Below are 16,729 nucleotides of genomic sequence, written 5' to 3' on the forward strand. Positions count from 1 at the left end.
TAATTATATGATAAGGTAGAATGATACTGTTTTGGATATTCTTATAGTTTAGGGTTGTATACCCAAAGGTAACAATACTATTCCACAAGGATGGTATCAATCCTCCATGAGTGATCTTGAGTGAACACTGTATATGTTAATATTTCACCCAAAGGTAAAATATAGATGATATCAATAGTTCATCATATTTTGGAAACTCAAAGTATTAATGTTATATTATTATAGTGGTACTTCCTTTATTGTATTTCTGTAAATATCCCTATACTTTTTGAAATAAATGACTTGAGCATATACAAGTTGTATTTAGTGAGTGAGACCTTGATCAAATTAATTGAATAGAACATAATATTAATTACTGAAAGTTTTATGAAATAAATAATTGAGATGACTGATTAAGAAAGGTATGCATGACTCAATTTTATGATTCTTAGACTTCAGTACAGTTTACAACTAACGCATGAGAATATTTAAGGATCAATTTAAATTTTCTAATAAGCCATTAGTTGACATTTTAAAATGATAATATTTGAAGAATTCAAGATTATATCCTCAAAATAAATGATAAAGTTGTAAGCTCAAGACTCATAATATTTTGAGTACTACTTAAGGAGTAGGTAACACTAAAATAATGATGAAGCGTAAGTCCACTTGAGTTTATAATTACTATATAAACTCATAAAAGGATATCTTCACAATAAAATGTTACTTTTGTAGTAAATAAAGTTATGTGAAAAAGAAATATACTATAAGATTTTATTTGAAATGAAAAATATATAAATATAACCTTTATATGGTTCAAATCAAATATTACAGATATTATTGATGGATTAATTTGATGCTTGTTACCAATAATAGATATTCATTAAAATAAAAAGAAAAATGAAGAGGTATAAAACTAAAAGAGAATGAGATATTTATCATTATAGGGAATCATCTTAAAGTGAAAGCGATATTAGTTTGTATTTATCGCTTATATCTAAAGATGATTCAATTTGATAAATCTTGAGAATCCATGTTGTGTTCTTATAATTATGGGAATTTGAGTTCTTTATCTATAATTGTTATAATAATATTTCCCTTTTGGTGGTTGTAAGCTTACTATGATTCAATAAAATTAACCTTTGAATTCTGTATAATAGTTTATACAGAACTAATATGAATCATAAGTTTACAATGATCCTACAATTAAATATTGAAGTGAAATGTAGTTTTACAAACTCCTTGAGGTTATGTTTATCATTATATGCTTTTGTCTCATTAAAGAAAGACATTTTATCACCATATAAATAATCTGTTAAGATATGATTATATACATCTAATTAATATAAAGTCCATGACCATTTAAAGTGTGTATAAATGAAGTTGATAGACAATTAGATAGAAAAGTCAATATCATCATATCTGATGAGGGGTATTTATGATGAATCCAATTATAATTCTTTTGCTAGATTCTTAGAAAAATAAGGTGTATGATTTACCAGATGTGTTACAACAGAATATGATTGTTGAAAGATATCATCGTACCTTATAGATATGGTTAAGAGCAATGATAAGTTATTCTTTTGTACCCAAATCAATGTGAGAAGAAGTTCCAATGACAACTATGTATATCTTGAATGGTGTTCCTAGTAAGTAAATTACATGACTTCTTTTAAGCTATAAAATGATAGGAAACCTAAGTTAAGATATTTACATGTTTAAAATTATCCTATGGAGATAAGGATTTTCAACTCACATAAAAGAAAATTAGATTTAATAATTATTTCTAAATATTTTATTATCTATTCAAAAAAGTTTAAAGGGGTACATATTTTATTACTCTAATCATAGTATAAGGACAATTAAATCCAGTAACATAAAATTCCTATAAAATAGCAAATCAGTGGGAGTGAAAATCTCGAAAGTTAATTTTGATATAAAGGAGATACAAGTTAATACTCCTTTATTATTCGAGAGATTGTTGTTACTCAAATCATTAAATGATTTGATAAAAGTGAATAATAAAATAACATTACTAAACTCTCGTATTATATTGATATCATTATTAATGGTCTTGTAGAACAACCATAATTAATAACTTTGAGAATATCTCAAAGGAGAAGGAATCATATCATTTATGGTTATTATGTTGTATATCTACAAGAATTATATTATGATATAGGAATTAGAATGGATCCTTTATTGTTGTCATACGCCATGAAAAATAATGATTCTAAAAAGTAATATGATGCAATAAAAGAAGAGTTAAAATTAATAACCAGAATGGTATCTAATAAATTTATCGAATTGTCCAATAATAATAAAAGAGTCTATTATATAAATGTGACTCAAAGGACAATGTCGAACGACGTAATGGTTAGACTTGTGATTAAAAGTTTTACTCATAAAGAATATATCGATCATAATAAGATTTTTAATGAACTCGTTAAGAATCATCATGACATTAGTGATTTATTATGAGTTTGAGTTATATCATAATGATATAAAAATATTTTTAAAAAATTTAGTTTTATATGGGTTATTTTAAATGATTTACAAAGAAAATAAAAGAAATATAAAGTTTGGTATGCAAATTCAGGAATACATTTATGACCTTAAACAAGCTTCAAGATAATCATATATAAAGGTTCTTAATATCATTATTTTAGATTTAAGGTAAATACTATTAATCAGTTTTTATATCAGTAGAAGCAAGTTTATTATATTGGTCTTATATATATATAATATTTTACCTTACCAATAATGATCTTGATTTATTATACTAAATCAAGAAATTTGTCACTAAGAATTTTAAGATGGTTGATATGAATGAGACATATTATATTATTAACATTGAGTAATTCAAGGATAGACCTCAATGATTATAAAGATTGTCTTAGAAATGATATATCAATCGAGCCTTGAAAATATTTTAATATACAGCTTTGTTAAGTTAATCATAAAAGTAAAGTTTTAGTCAATAGTAAATATTTTAAAATGACTTGAAAAGAATTAAATAAGATATTCTTTGTATATGCGCAGTTGAAAGTCTATGCTCAAGCTTATGTTAGTAAAGATATAAGTTTTTATAGTTAAAATATTGGGTATATATGGGAGTTACCCAGAAGTAAAAATATTAAAGGACTACAAAGATAGTATTAGGATATCCGGAAGGGACAAAGGATTATATGCTCATATGTATGAAATTATATCAGCTTGAAATAATGGTATTTTTCATATGCTGATTATATAAATTACATTGATAATAGGAAGTCCACCTTACGGTTAATAGCTGTGTCAATTAGAGGGACAATTTATTATTATTAATAATAGAAGTTGATTTTGTGGCATACTTTGAGGCCACTAATCAAATTTTTAACTGTAAAATTTTTATCTCAAGACTTGGTGTAGTTAGACTCAATTACCAAGTCGTTGAAGATATTTTATGACATTGCAGTAGTTTTCTTCTCTAAGAATGACAAGTGCTATTGCACTTATATGCATTATGGTATAAAGTACTTAATGGTTAGAGAAGATGAGTTCAGAAATATCTAATGTCAATTAATTACTTGAGTTCCACTATATTGATTGCTGATTTATTCACTTAGGATTTACAGTCTAAAGTATTTTGAAAGAACATATTCTTATGATTGGGTTTGTGAGCAACCCATAAAGGATATGATGATGCATGTTTGAATGGATACTATAATTGACATTTTTACTTACATATTTAAAGTTATTTATTTCTGCTATCCTGTTCACAATTATGTATGTACATATTATGGTTGAATGTGATGATAGGATTGTCTTGACAAGACAAATTATATGGGTCATTTTGGACTGCATTAGGAAAGGCTAACAGTATTATGGTACATAGAAGGAAATATGACACTAATGGCATACAACCGCTATGACTCATATTGTTAGTGAGACTTAATGTATTATTATTATTATTATTGGACTTATTAGTCTATTTTCTAAAATTCATGCGTATGTATATAGTTTTTCTAAAATTTCATAATCTAATTTAGTCAAATTATTTTTTAAATAAATTTTATTTATTTAATTTTGATTTTAAATCTTTTTGTATCTTACTAATTAATGAGAGAATGTTAGATTATGTGACCCTATTTAATTAAGTAAGATATATTATAGATATGATTGGAGTCTAATTATGGTTATTGGCTAATAGAAAAGAAGTCCATATTAAAGTAGAATTCCTTAGGAGATAACCTTGATGGGATGAACTCTCCTAATAACTTATCCTAAACTCTATGCTCTCGCCTATAAATAGACAAGACCTCTAGGGGCTAAGTGAGCATCTGAGCAGCATCTCAGCAATTGAGAGATTAAGGTTTTTCTCTCAATCTCCCTTTCCCCTAATCCCCAAATCCATCAATCTAGGTGGTCCTGTGAAAAGATAGGAAGAGAGGAGAAGGATCTAGTTCTCCTTACATATTGATATTTTAGATCCAAAGATGAAGCGCTTATAGATCAGATAAGGTTTATTCTTTTGAACAACAAGAAAGGTATGGATCGTAATATTGTTAAATCCAATTTATTTGATTTCAATTTTGGCATAAAATTTTTTTCGCATTACAGATAGCATGATTACAGATTTTATGCTAACATTGGCAGCATGGGAGAGGATGAGGAATGGCTCTTGTCTCCTCTTAATGCACTAACCTACCCTTACCCATTTACGATCGTAGCATCACACTTGTGTCCTCTGCTAGCATCATCATATTCATCTCTGCTCTATGTAGAGCGGTAACCTGATTAGTGGCATGTCATGTATGACGCCCTCTAGCACCAAGTTCCATTCATAGTGCATCACAAATTTTTTGGTAGTGGTATGGCCGAGGACAATAAGGAGCCTAGTGAGGGATCACAAGATCTAAGGCTTTGGGTCCTCTCCTAGAAGCCCTTGGGCAAGAAGCAACAGGGATCATCAATTTCACTATTGAAGCCAAATAATGTTGTGTTGGCATCATGCTCATGGGGTTGTTTCATCAACCATAAGAATTATTGTGAGCTCACTTCCAAGCTTATGGTTAGCTCGTATACTAGCACCTAGGTGATTGCTCCGACGGAGGTAGTAGAGGGGCCTCGTGAATGGACATGGATTAGTCCTAATATATATTATTTGATATTTTTTTTCAATCCATATCAATGTAAAACTAATCATGATATCCACCTCTCACACATGAATATTTTTCTATAATTTTAAAATAATCTCATGTTAATTAAATAGTATGACTTTAAATATTGTATTGAGTCACTATTCTCACACATGAATAATGAGAATTTTGTATTGGTCTTATATAAAGTGATAATAATTAAAAGAATAACTTCTAAGCATTCATTTTTTAAAATTGATCTAAGGGATTTTGAGCTTGGATCACAATAATTATTATTTCACTATAATATTAATTATTAGATTATATGATTTTATTTAATGAGGTAAGATATATTATATATCTGATTATATTTTGGATATTATTATCGATCAATAGAAAAGAAATACAATTATGATATAATTTCTTAATAGAAAATCTCCTAATTACTTATCTTAGATGATCTACATGTAGTATCTTTTAGGAAATCAATACATGACAATAATTATAAATTTTTTGTAATCTTTCTTTAGTCCCTATTTCGTCATAGGAAGAGAGGTAAAGAGAAATCTAATTTTCTTTACAGATCAATATCACTATAATCTTCGGATTAGATGATGGTATGCTTATTGATCATATAACGAATATGCTTACAAATTAAATAATTTTTTTGAATGGTATAGAAATATATTTTATATCTAAACTTCAATTTATGATTATCTAATTTTAATTCTTCACATTAATTTTTTTTACATATGATTATAATTTTTATATTTATATTAATCACTCTTAGTAGACAACGTTAGATCTCATCATATATGACTCAACGAATCTTCTATGCAATGAGAATATAGATATTGAACATGATATTGGTGGGACTTGACAAGGTAAGTTTTAGAATGTTTGATGGAGAAGAAGAGACAATTACTACTGTTCGGTAATTAGACTGACGAGTGACCGCAACTCCTCGAGAAAGATGTTGATTTCCTCATGGTATCTCTCTCTCTTTCTCTCTCTCTCTCTCTCACATTGTTGCTAGTTCTGCATCTACCGGGTTGGTGGAGTCGTTTGATCCCTACCAAACACCTTGTGATCATTTCTTATTTCTTTAATATATATATATATATGTTTTTAATAAAAATAAGAAAAATCATAGGTTCACCAACTGGTCAATTACTTCCTCACACCTAATCTAGAGGGAGAAGAAAGATGGGGAGAGAGGACTCTCGACGCACCACTGTCTGTGTCGTACGATAGCTCACGTGAGAAGCGCACAGAAGTCGTCCGCCATGTCCTCTCGTCTCCCACTCTGATCACCTCTCAGAGTAAAAGAAGAAAGAAACAAGGATGGGCTCAGCATGCCAGCATCCTCGAAAGTCAAAGTCCTACTGCTCCCAGAAATGATTCGTGCAAGTAAGCTTCGATCATCCGAATCCAAACGTCAGGGGACGGCATCTAATTGGAGGACACAGAAGACCAGGGATGGGTATGTGGGAGAAAGTCCTCACTGCCGGGGAAGGTAAGGCACGGCCATTATTGCCACCTTTGCGTTCAGTGTAGCTGCCTAAGAAGAGGAGGAAGGCCCCAATGGGTCCAATGGGCGCTCTGACCAAGGATTTGGTGACGGTAGGGTTCCCTTCCATGCATGGTTGGGTGGGCAGGTTACATGTCCTCATGCGCCTCCTCTCTTTGTTTTGTTGGAGAAGGTGGAGTCTCTCTCTACATGGAGCCATACATAGTCCTCATTAAATGAGGCCAACTCACTCAGTGTCCAATTAATGGAAGTGGCAGCTCCTCCTTCCTCTGCAAGAAGACTGGGTTTCACACGTTGAATACTTAGCCATTAGCTAATTCCTTTAAGCTTAGTTTTAGGATGTCCATGAACAGTAACATACATTACATGAGTTAGAGCCCACCATATGTAATTATTTTGATTTAGCCCTGTGGGTGATTTATAGATATTTTACAAAGGTAATAATACATCAATCATATGATTATGAATTATATTGGAGTGTTCTATTATTAATTTTAACTTAAGCTTTTTGGATTAATAGTTCCGATCCAACAAAATTAATAGACCAATTATCTTATCAAATTTTATATTTATTTATTTATTGATAAAAAGAATTATACTTCAATAATCATATTAGCGACACTAAATGATTCAAAAACTCATAAAATAGGTTATAAGTGTGGATATCATTGATAGAGTATGGTTAACATACATAAAATTAGATACTAATATAATCTAAAAGTTTAAATTATTAATTTTTGGATGAAAGCTGATGCATATATTCTTCCATCTTTATTCTTATATATTTTTACATGAAATAAAAATATTTTCTTCATATATATTTATATGATCACTAATAATACACCGATTCTAATCAACCAAGTCTGTATTCCATAATCTAAAAATATTCCTCTTATCATTCTCTTATTCTCACATTTTGAATCTTTGGTTAATAATTAAGATTTTTTGTTCGAATAAATCATATCCAACAAGCGATCCAACCCCTCAAATCTTTGGACAATATTAGTTTTTAATTTCCCACACAAATCATTTCATGTACCCTACGAGAATCTAAAAATGATCATCAATCCCTTATCAATTTCTTCCATGAATGAAATAAATATAATATTGGAATATGAGGAATTTGCTAATTTACGCCATCAACCCTCGCGCGGTATAATCAAACCAATCCCCACAACATTAAAGACCCGACGTGGGGCCCGCCTGCTTCCTGCCCAAGCTGGCCGAAGAGTGTGACCTGGTGTTATACCTATCACGACCATGTCACCACCACCCTGCTGTGGAGCCGGTGACGTACTTATGGTGACTGTGTCCCCAGAGAGAGAGAGAGAGAGAGAGAGATATATATATATATATATATATATATATATATATATATATTCTTTTCTGTGTCAGCTTTTGTTTTTGTTCCATAGATTTCTTGCTGCTATAAATTCCTCTCTCGAGTTCGGCGGGGGAAGACAGAGGTCATAATTTGCCAGCGAGGAGGGTGAGGGCTCGAAGCTTGGTTTGAAAGGCAGAGAGTGAGAGAGAGAGAGAGGTGGTGGCGTTGTTTTCCTCTATTTCTTCGACTTGAGGTGCCATTTGAGGCTTCCGAGCTCAGACGAGGGAAAGGTGAGGCCTTTAGTGGGTTTTGGCGGTGTTTGAGTCGCCTAGAGTTTGGGGGAGGAAAGTTGATGCGCTGGGGATAATGGCGACCTCGTCTTCTCTGGCCGGGGAGAAGACGCGCTGGTGGCTGAGCAACAGGAAGGTAAAGACCTCATGGTGTTGGCCGTGTTCTCCTTTCAAGCGTCTTCTCTGTTCGATTTCCTTCGACGAGGGGCAATGCATTTATTGCTCTGTTTTGCATTGGTTTCGCTTCCCTGCTGGTCTTTGTCCATGTTTCCATCTCTGATGTAAGTTTCTCTTGGAAGAAAAAGGACTAAAGGAAAACGAGAACTGAAGAGTTCATGGCCCTTGCTTTCTCTTCTTCTCTCATTAGAACCCTCGCAGATTCTCCTGCATTTCTAGCCCGTGTCTTGTGGTCTTCATATCAGAATCAGTTTTCTGCTTTCGGTTCCTCGTGCTCTGTTTCGGGAGCCATTTTGTTGAAGGATCCATGCGTCAAGATCTAATCTTTGAATGGTTTTCCCACCCTGCGCAGCTCGTCCGCAAGTACCTCCGGGACGCCCGCTCTCTCGTCGCGACGCGGGAGCTGCCCAAGGTCTCCACCGCCGTGGGCCTCCTCGACGCCGCCCTCGTGGTCTCCCCGCTCCACGAGGCCGCGCTAGAGCTCAAGGCCCGCTCCCTCCTCTTCCTCCGCCGCTTCCGGGAGGTGGCGGACATGCTCCAAGATTACATCCCGAGCTGCAAGATGGCCGCCGCCGCCGCCGACAACGACTCCTCCACTTCCCTCGGCTCCGCCGTCTCCGCCCCCCTCAACCGTGAGCTGCTCTCTCCGGGCGGCGAGGGGTCCGGCGGCGGCCTCTTCTTTCGCTGCTTCTCCGTCTCGGATCTCAAGCGCAAGTTTTTGGCGGGCCTTTCGAAGAGCTCCGGCGACGAAGGCCATTGGAGGTACGTTTACCGCAATGATGAGATGCACTAATAACCTCAAACATCCCATAAAGTAATTGGTTTGTAGTTTCAGAGAGTTGTGGAGTCATCTTTCCCAAGTAATGCATTTGTCTCTTTCCCTTGAAAGAAAGAAATTAGACCATAACCCTCTTCTTTCCATGTTTCTTTGGTTCTTCATTCAAGAGTCATGGGGTTCTTGGCCCTCAAAAACAAGAAGCACTGCAACCATAGTCCTTCAGCCATTATTGCTGTGGTTTAGGTCAACTTTCCATAATTTCTCTCTCTCTCTCTCTCTCTCTCTCTCTCTCTCTCTCTCTCTCTCTTCCTTTTCTTTCGTTACTCTGATGGAGTCTTTGAGACAGCTTCCATTGGTTGCAGCTGAATACGACCCAACCCCTTTCCTCGAAGTTTCAAGCAATGGAAGGCAAAAGGATCTTTAAATGAAGCAGGACATCTCTTTACGTTTCCTCGAACAACTTTGTCTCTTTCTTTACCATAGGCATTCGACTTCGGTTTGTTTTTGCTGCTCCATTCAATAGGGTCACCGGCCTGTGAACTTACCTCACTGTTACGTTGTGTTCTTGGTCTCAGGTACCTCGTCCTCGGCCACGCTTGTTGCCGACTCGGGCTGCTGGAGGACGCCATGGTGCTCCTCCAGGCCGGCCGCCGCCTCGCTGCCGCCGCCTCCCGACGCCGGTCCGTCTGTTGGTCGGACGACAGCTTCGTCTCCTCCACCGCCTCTACCGGAGGGAACGGCGCTGCTCCGATGCCTACCGAGTTGGAATCCGCCTCCCAGCTCCTTTCACACATCAAGCTCCTTCTCCGCCGGACCACCGCCGCCGTGGCCGCGCTGGACGCCGGCGTCCCGGCGGAAGCCAGCCGTCTGTTCTCCAAGGTCCTCGACGGCCGGCGGGGCGTCCCCGCCGCGTTCGCCGCTGGCTGTTTCGTCGGCCGCGCCTCTGCCCACCGCGCTGCCGGCCGCCTCGCCGAGGCCATAGCCGACTGCAACCGCGCGCTCGCCGTCGAGCCCTTCTGCGTCCCGGCCCTTCGCGCCCGGGCCGACCTCCTCGAGGCCATCGGCGCGCTCCCCGACAGCCTCAGCGACCTCGACCACCTGAAGCTCCTCTACGACTCCATCCTCCGCGACGGCAAGCTTCCGGGCCCACCGTGGCGTCCCCACCACGGCGTCCGGTACCGCGACATCCCCGTCGAGCACCGGGCGCTCGCCGCGCGAATTCAGCAGCTGCGGTGCCAAGTCGGGGCCGCGGGGGGCTGCATCGACGTGGACTACCACGCTTTGATCGGAGTCCGTCACGGCTGCACGAGGTCGGAGTTGGAGCGTGCGTACTTGCTTCTGTCGTTGAGACATAAGCCGGAGAAGGCGACGGCGTTCGTGGCCCGGTTGGAGTTCGCGGATGATCACCGGGATCCGGACGGCGTGAGGGATCAGGCGAAGATGTCGGCCATGGTATTATACCGGATGCTGCAGAAAGGGTACTCGAGGATTAAGGCGACGGTGATGAACGAGGAGAAGGTGGCTGTGGCAGTGGCGGCTGCAGCTCAAGTTGCAGCATCAATTCCCACGGTGGCGGGTGGTGGGTCAGAGGTGCCAAATAAGGCGGCCGTGGCTGCGGCGGGGGTGTTCCAAAGGCGGTTTTGCCGCGACACGGCGGAGGCGGGAAGCATGCATTGCCATGGAGCAATTCCGGTGAAGTGAGTCGATGAAGAGTAGAAGTTGATTTGTACAGTGTTTTGGAACTTAGAGAGCAAATTTTGAACGATGATAGGTTGTTGTTATGTTCGTAATGTGTTGTTTAGGAGTCAGACAGTGGGAAACCTCATCCAAACACATGAAAAGCTCAATGGTCAAATCCTTGACTTGCCTATCACGGGATCATACTTTTCGACTGGCAAGGGATCGTCGGACATCACAGTGTGCACAGTCCACTGTGTCGAACAAGCAACACATTGTGGTGATTCTTGCACCGAGTATTTTATGATGTCTGCAAGCTGTCGATGGACGTGGAAGACCAGTGGAAAAGGTCAGTATTGCTGAGATTCTCCATGCATGTTTGGGAAGCATCTCTTACGTACCCATTGATAGCTTACAGTCCCTATATAATACATTGATTTGACACATGAATGCTGCTAATAAGATACAATAACAGCAGCAATAATAATAATAATCATTGATCTGAAAACCGATATCATACTACTACAACTTTGTATAATATAATATAATATTTTTTGGTTTTATGGAACTGTCTGATTACTTTTATGATCCATTCGAAGGAAATCTCGTATGAACATATCGAAGTCTCCTTTCTACAAATGCTGCGTGCGAAATACATTAAAGAAAACTTCAAACAAGTAAGAACGCAGTCCCACCACCAGTACTTTTCAAGGTGAGACAGATCACAAGGTTAGGCATGTCGTTTGGCCGATCCAAATGCCCATTGAATAATAGTTCATGTATCTATCACTCTGGCTATACATGCATATGACTTCTCCTCTTTACAGGTGACATAGCGACTGCATTATTGTAATCTCATGACAGGGAAGAACATCTTCCGATCACCAAAACGCCAAGCTTAGAATGAAGTGGGAAGGATGACTCGGTCATAGATCTGATGCTTTGGGGGGAACGTAGGTGCAGTTGGAACTATCGGGGACAAGAATAGAATAGAACAAATGAGTCGGGATGATGATGGGATGCATGTGGGAGCGTGAAAGCATATGAATCTTGAGATTAATTTAGGCGCTAAGAGAGAGAACGTAAAGGACTAAAAGTGGACATTGTGAGGGTTTCTTTTACTTGGGGGAGTGCAATTTGGCAGGTGTCGATGGGTGAGGGGTGCACATGAGGGGAAGTGTACTTAATTAAGCTCGGATCTGTATTTGAATTCTAATAACTCTATTGGCTCTGTGTCATGGTATTCATGGTCAACCAAATCCTACTAACTTTGGTGGCTTCCTAGCAGCAGTTTTGGTGCTTTTATTGACTATGATTTATAGTCGATAAGATCCTTATGCAAATAGGGCTGGTGACCGGGATTGAGTCAAAGGCCTAAGTTTTATCTATGGTGAGATTATAATATGGATGCTTAAATATTAGCCTGATGGCTTATCATTATCATTACTTGAGTGAATAAAATCTTAATTCGTAAGATTTATAACTAAAATTTAGTGTATCTGATTCTCGTAATATTTTTTATATTTAAAATGAATAGATTTATTATGAAAGATCGATAATTTATTCATGTGAGGTACAATGTATTTATACATGCGAGGGCAATAATATTACCTTCGATCTTATGCATCACCTCTGGATACGTATTTCTTATATCTAAAAAAATAATTTAGTTCGGTGATAGTATAATCGACCTACTTACTAAATGTCACGGTTGACAATTTTATTCTTATATTTTTCTGAAAATAACAACTAATTTAATTGATAAAAACTTTGATTATAGATAACAATATTGTGAAATCGGATCTCATATTCGTCTCTTATCATTAAAAAAAAAATCAGAAGGCTCTGAAGTGATTGTTTAAGGATATATATAACAAATACTTTGATTAAGATATTGACCAGTTTCAAAATGCATGGCATGCTTGATGTGGGATTTAGGTTTGATGAGATAGGCTTCTCCATCATCTACCAAGAAACACTATGGTGGTTTGGGTAATGGTGTCTGCTGTAATCATTCTATTAAGTCAAGAATGTTGTTCATCAGTCTTCCCCACCAAATCCTATCCATCTCATGAACTAGAACTAGAAACACATCATCCAACCACCCTATCTGAATCACATTGGTAAAGCAGTCTCATCTCTCTTGAATCTATTTCATCGCATCAACTTTCCTTCTCATCAATTTCTCATTTCTAGTTTGAAAAATGACCATAAAAAAAGAGTGGATGGACTATTCACCAAAAGGCATGTAAAGATCAAACTGATGAAAGAATGAATTAGGTAGATTTATGGTTGACATTTTTGTACGTCGTGAGCCTTTAATAGGAAGCTTGTTCGATCTTGTGTATCCATCCCTCAATCTTACATGCTTGAAGGCATGACAATAATGCCTGCCTTCATCCCTCTCAAGCGCTGCTGCTACTTCTTCCTGGCTGTGCTTTGGTTATCCACGACCTATGGCGAGTCAGGTGTGCCGTCTCCTCTCCGTGTAATTGCAGGACCGAGCGCCATATATCCTCTTGGTTAAGAGAACTCTCTCTCTCTCTCTCTCTCTCTCTCTCTCTCTCTCTAAAGTGTTTATTTGTTGGTCGCAGGCGACTTCAACCCTGATGACTATGATGTGTACTGTGATGATGGAAACAGGCTCGTCGTTCCCGTCTGCTTGATGATGCTCGTCATTAGCTGTGTCCTTCTTCTCTGAAGCTATCTGGTTTCATCTTCTTGGAAAAGATGAGACTCCAATTACGTGTTTGTACTTCATGCTTGTCACTCCTTCGTGAATAGTGATCAAAGCTACTACTTATGCTGAAACTTTTGTGAATGAAGAACAAACCCTCTCTCTAGATTTAGAGGTAGGATTGCGATAACCATTGAAACGACAACAACAACAACATCTTGCAAGGAACTCGATCATACTGTTCGACAGGATATCGAACTCACTGTTATCAATTATCAGTGATCCAAAATTCATCAACATTTTATTCCCTTTATAATCCTCATTGTTCAAATATTAAAATTGATATGAAATTATTGTGTATGATCTCAAAAGAACCATCCATCAAGTTGAGTTGAATTCAAGCCTCGACTGATCGATTTTTTATTTCGGTAATGATCGCGTTAAGAATCTTTATTTATAATTTCTCTTTTGGTTACCTCCAATTCTGCATCAATTAAGACTAGTTTCCTAATGACTAAACATTACTCCTCCTAACTCAGTTAGAATTCTCTCTTTTTATTCTATATGAAAAAGGATATGTCTCCTACTATTAGAATTAGGAAAATTCCATAAATAAAACAGCTAATTGGGACTATATCTGATCAAATTGTTTACTAGGCTAATAAACTACAAGGCATTGTAGTTTATTAACCTAGTGTTTATAATGTTCATAAATCTATCTCTCTTCTTCATTGGTATAAAGGCCAAGTATTTGCATCTGATACTACAGCTCAAGAAATCTACACCAGTTAGTCATACCCTATTTATTTCTCATACAAAAAAAGTGCAAAAAGGAATCTTGAGGTCAAACAATCTGCATCTTTTGATGCTAATTTATGTTTCTATTAGGAGGTCTAATCAATTCTGGTTGTCAGCATTTATATGGCTTGCAGTATTGTTCATTGCTTGGATGAACAATGGAAGCATAAGGTTGGGCAGTCTTTGCTACAATTAAAACTAAAATCCAATACAGCCTTACTGCACTCACATTTAGCAACATCAGATTAGGTTTTCCGATCGACAAGTGTAAAAACTGAACTAAATGTGATTGAGGTGATCAAAGTTCAATATTTATTTATCATCCAAAATAATCAAATTTCATAATAGTATCTCAAAATTTTCAGTTTGTTAATTTAGGAGTTTTTTTTTTAATGAGCTAAGTGTAACTTTTGAGACAATCTCGCAAACTTGATCTTATTTACTATCTATCATACATGTGATATTTTTCTTTTACTATTGTAGAGTATATGATTTGTTTTTTTCACTTGGAAGTGATCATATGGGAGGAGGCTTTATTCTGCTCTCGGTCAAAAATATATATATCAATCATGAAAGAAAGAAATAAATCAATATACAATTGATTAAGGATATAAAAGGAGAAGTCAGCATCAATATACAATTGTTTATGTGTGCCGTTTCCATCGAGTCATTTCCACTCTATCGAGGCATACAACTCCATCATCATCGCAGTCAATACAAAAACAACGAGTTTGTTGCATGAGGACAAGAAACAGCTAATGGAATTGGTAGATAGAGTGGCATGCACTACAGCTATCAACGTCTCTACAAACCGGACATGGTGGGTGCGGCTCCCAAAAGTCGTGAGCTTGCCAACGCATGGTAGGTCAAGAAGGACAGCAACCGCGGGCGAAGCAGCGTTGGAGCAGCGTAATGTGACGTTTGGGTGTCATTTGACGTAGGAACGCGCCAAATCCGGCGGTTTCCGTAGCTGTCAATACATCGAGCAGTTGGTGGGCACGAGCTCCGTGTAAGGCGCAGGTCTACTTCTTTTCCGGGCAAGCTCATATTTCGGAGATTTGTCAGTACTAATGGTTGCTGGCCTTCTACTTAGACTGGCATTGCTGTACGAGCTCCATCCAATTGCATTCATCTCATATTAGTAACTATGCTTCGCGGATCACACTGCTTTAGTCACCGATGGGATGGATTGTTGTGGATGTTCTAAAGGACTAAGCTTTCAGCTTAGAGCCAAAAAAAAAATGCATATATGCTGTCTCTGTAAGGAAATGTGTGCGCAATTCATGTGGTCGTCCACCGCGTGGACAACAAAACAAACCGTGTATGATGTAATATAGGAAGCATCCCATTCCATTTCTTTCCCACTTCTATGATTCTGGAGCGTCTGCGTCTCCATTGATCAGCTTCCCTACATATAGAAACACCACCCGCTCCACCTTACTCTTCACCAAAGCCAGACTAGATCTCTCTCTCTCTCTCTCTCTTCCAAATCATCAACGACAACACCAATCTCTTCTTTGATCTTCTTCTAAACTACTGCAACAACTGTAAAACGATGGCTAAGAAGAAAGCGGCGTTACCCGGTCGCGCATGGAGGCTGTTGCGCATGGCGCTTCTGTGGGCGCGCAAGGGCGGCGTGTTCAAGCGCGGCATCTTCGTCGACCTCCGCATCGTCCCCGGCTACCTCAAGAGCCTCAAACCCGGCGGCCGTGGCTCTGACAGGCTTCACTTCGGGGAGCGCGAGTTCTCCTTCGAGGAGACACCGGCTTTCCGCTTCAAGACGCCTTCCGTGCGGCTTCTCCGCATCCCCTGCATCACTCCGGCCGGGGACTTGGATACGGAGGACGACGATCTCGTCTTCGCCAAGCTTGACAGGAATAGTTACTTACCGGATAAGCATGAGGCGAAAGAGGCGAGCGAGATCGGCTGCGAGGATGACGACGATGACAATGCGGCAAGGGAATGCGAGGATCACGCGGGGATGGAGGAAGAAGATGAGATCGACAGGAAGGCGGAGCAGTTCATAGAAAAGTTCTACGAGCACATGAAGATGCAGCGGCAGATGTCATGGCTTCAGTACAACGAGATGCTCCTCCGAGGCGTGAATTAATTGATTTGCTTGGCTCAGAGTCTTCATACATCATATATCCTGTTTGATTTGTTTTGTGTTTGCTGGTGGATCTTTTCGTTGCGGCGTCGGTGTAGATATTAAGAGCTTTCATATAGATATATGTAGGAGAGCTTTTGACAGGTCTACTGCAAGTTCATGAAGCATGATTTAATTTTATGTTTTTGAATGAACATTTCATTCTTTTAATTTTATCTCAATCCATTGTTTCACTCACCAACAAAACATATTATCATCCAATTTTACTTCG

The 16,729-nt window shown here is 38.1% G+C and overlaps 2 protein-coding genes across 2 annotated transcripts; both read left to right on the forward strand.

The window, feature by feature from the left end:
* Nucleotides 1–8,105: 8,105 nt before the first annotated feature.
* LOC135629084 (uncharacterized) lies at nt 8,106–11,269 on the forward strand. The gene is made up of 3 exons (XM_065136255.1): nt 8,106–8,380; nt 8,774–9,183; nt 9,775–11,269. Exons 1-3 carry the CDS (start codon nt 8,321–8,323, stop codon nt 10,898–10,900), a joined length of 1,596 nt encoding a protein of 531 aa, XP_064992327.1. The 5' UTR covers nt 8,106–8,320; the 3' UTR covers nt 10,901–11,269.
* Nucleotides 11,270–15,775: 4,506 nt separating this feature from the next.
* LOC103996881 (uncharacterized) lies at nt 15,776–16,648 on the forward strand. Its single transcript, XM_009417936.3, has one exon. It carries the CDS (start codon nt 15,907–15,909, stop codon nt 16,459–16,461), a length of 555 nt encoding a protein of 184 aa, XP_009416211.2. The 5' UTR covers nt 15,776–15,906; the 3' UTR covers nt 16,462–16,648.
* The last annotated feature ends 81 nt before the right edge of the window (nt 16,649–16,729 follow it).

This window comes from Musa acuminata, chromosome BXJ3-1 (genome assembly GCF_036884655.1).
Source record: "Musa acuminata AAA Group cultivar baxijiao chromosome BXJ3-1, Cavendish_Baxijiao_AAA, whole genome shotgun sequence".
NCBI lineage: Eukaryota > Viridiplantae > Streptophyta > Magnoliopsida > Zingiberales > Musaceae > Musa > Musa acuminata.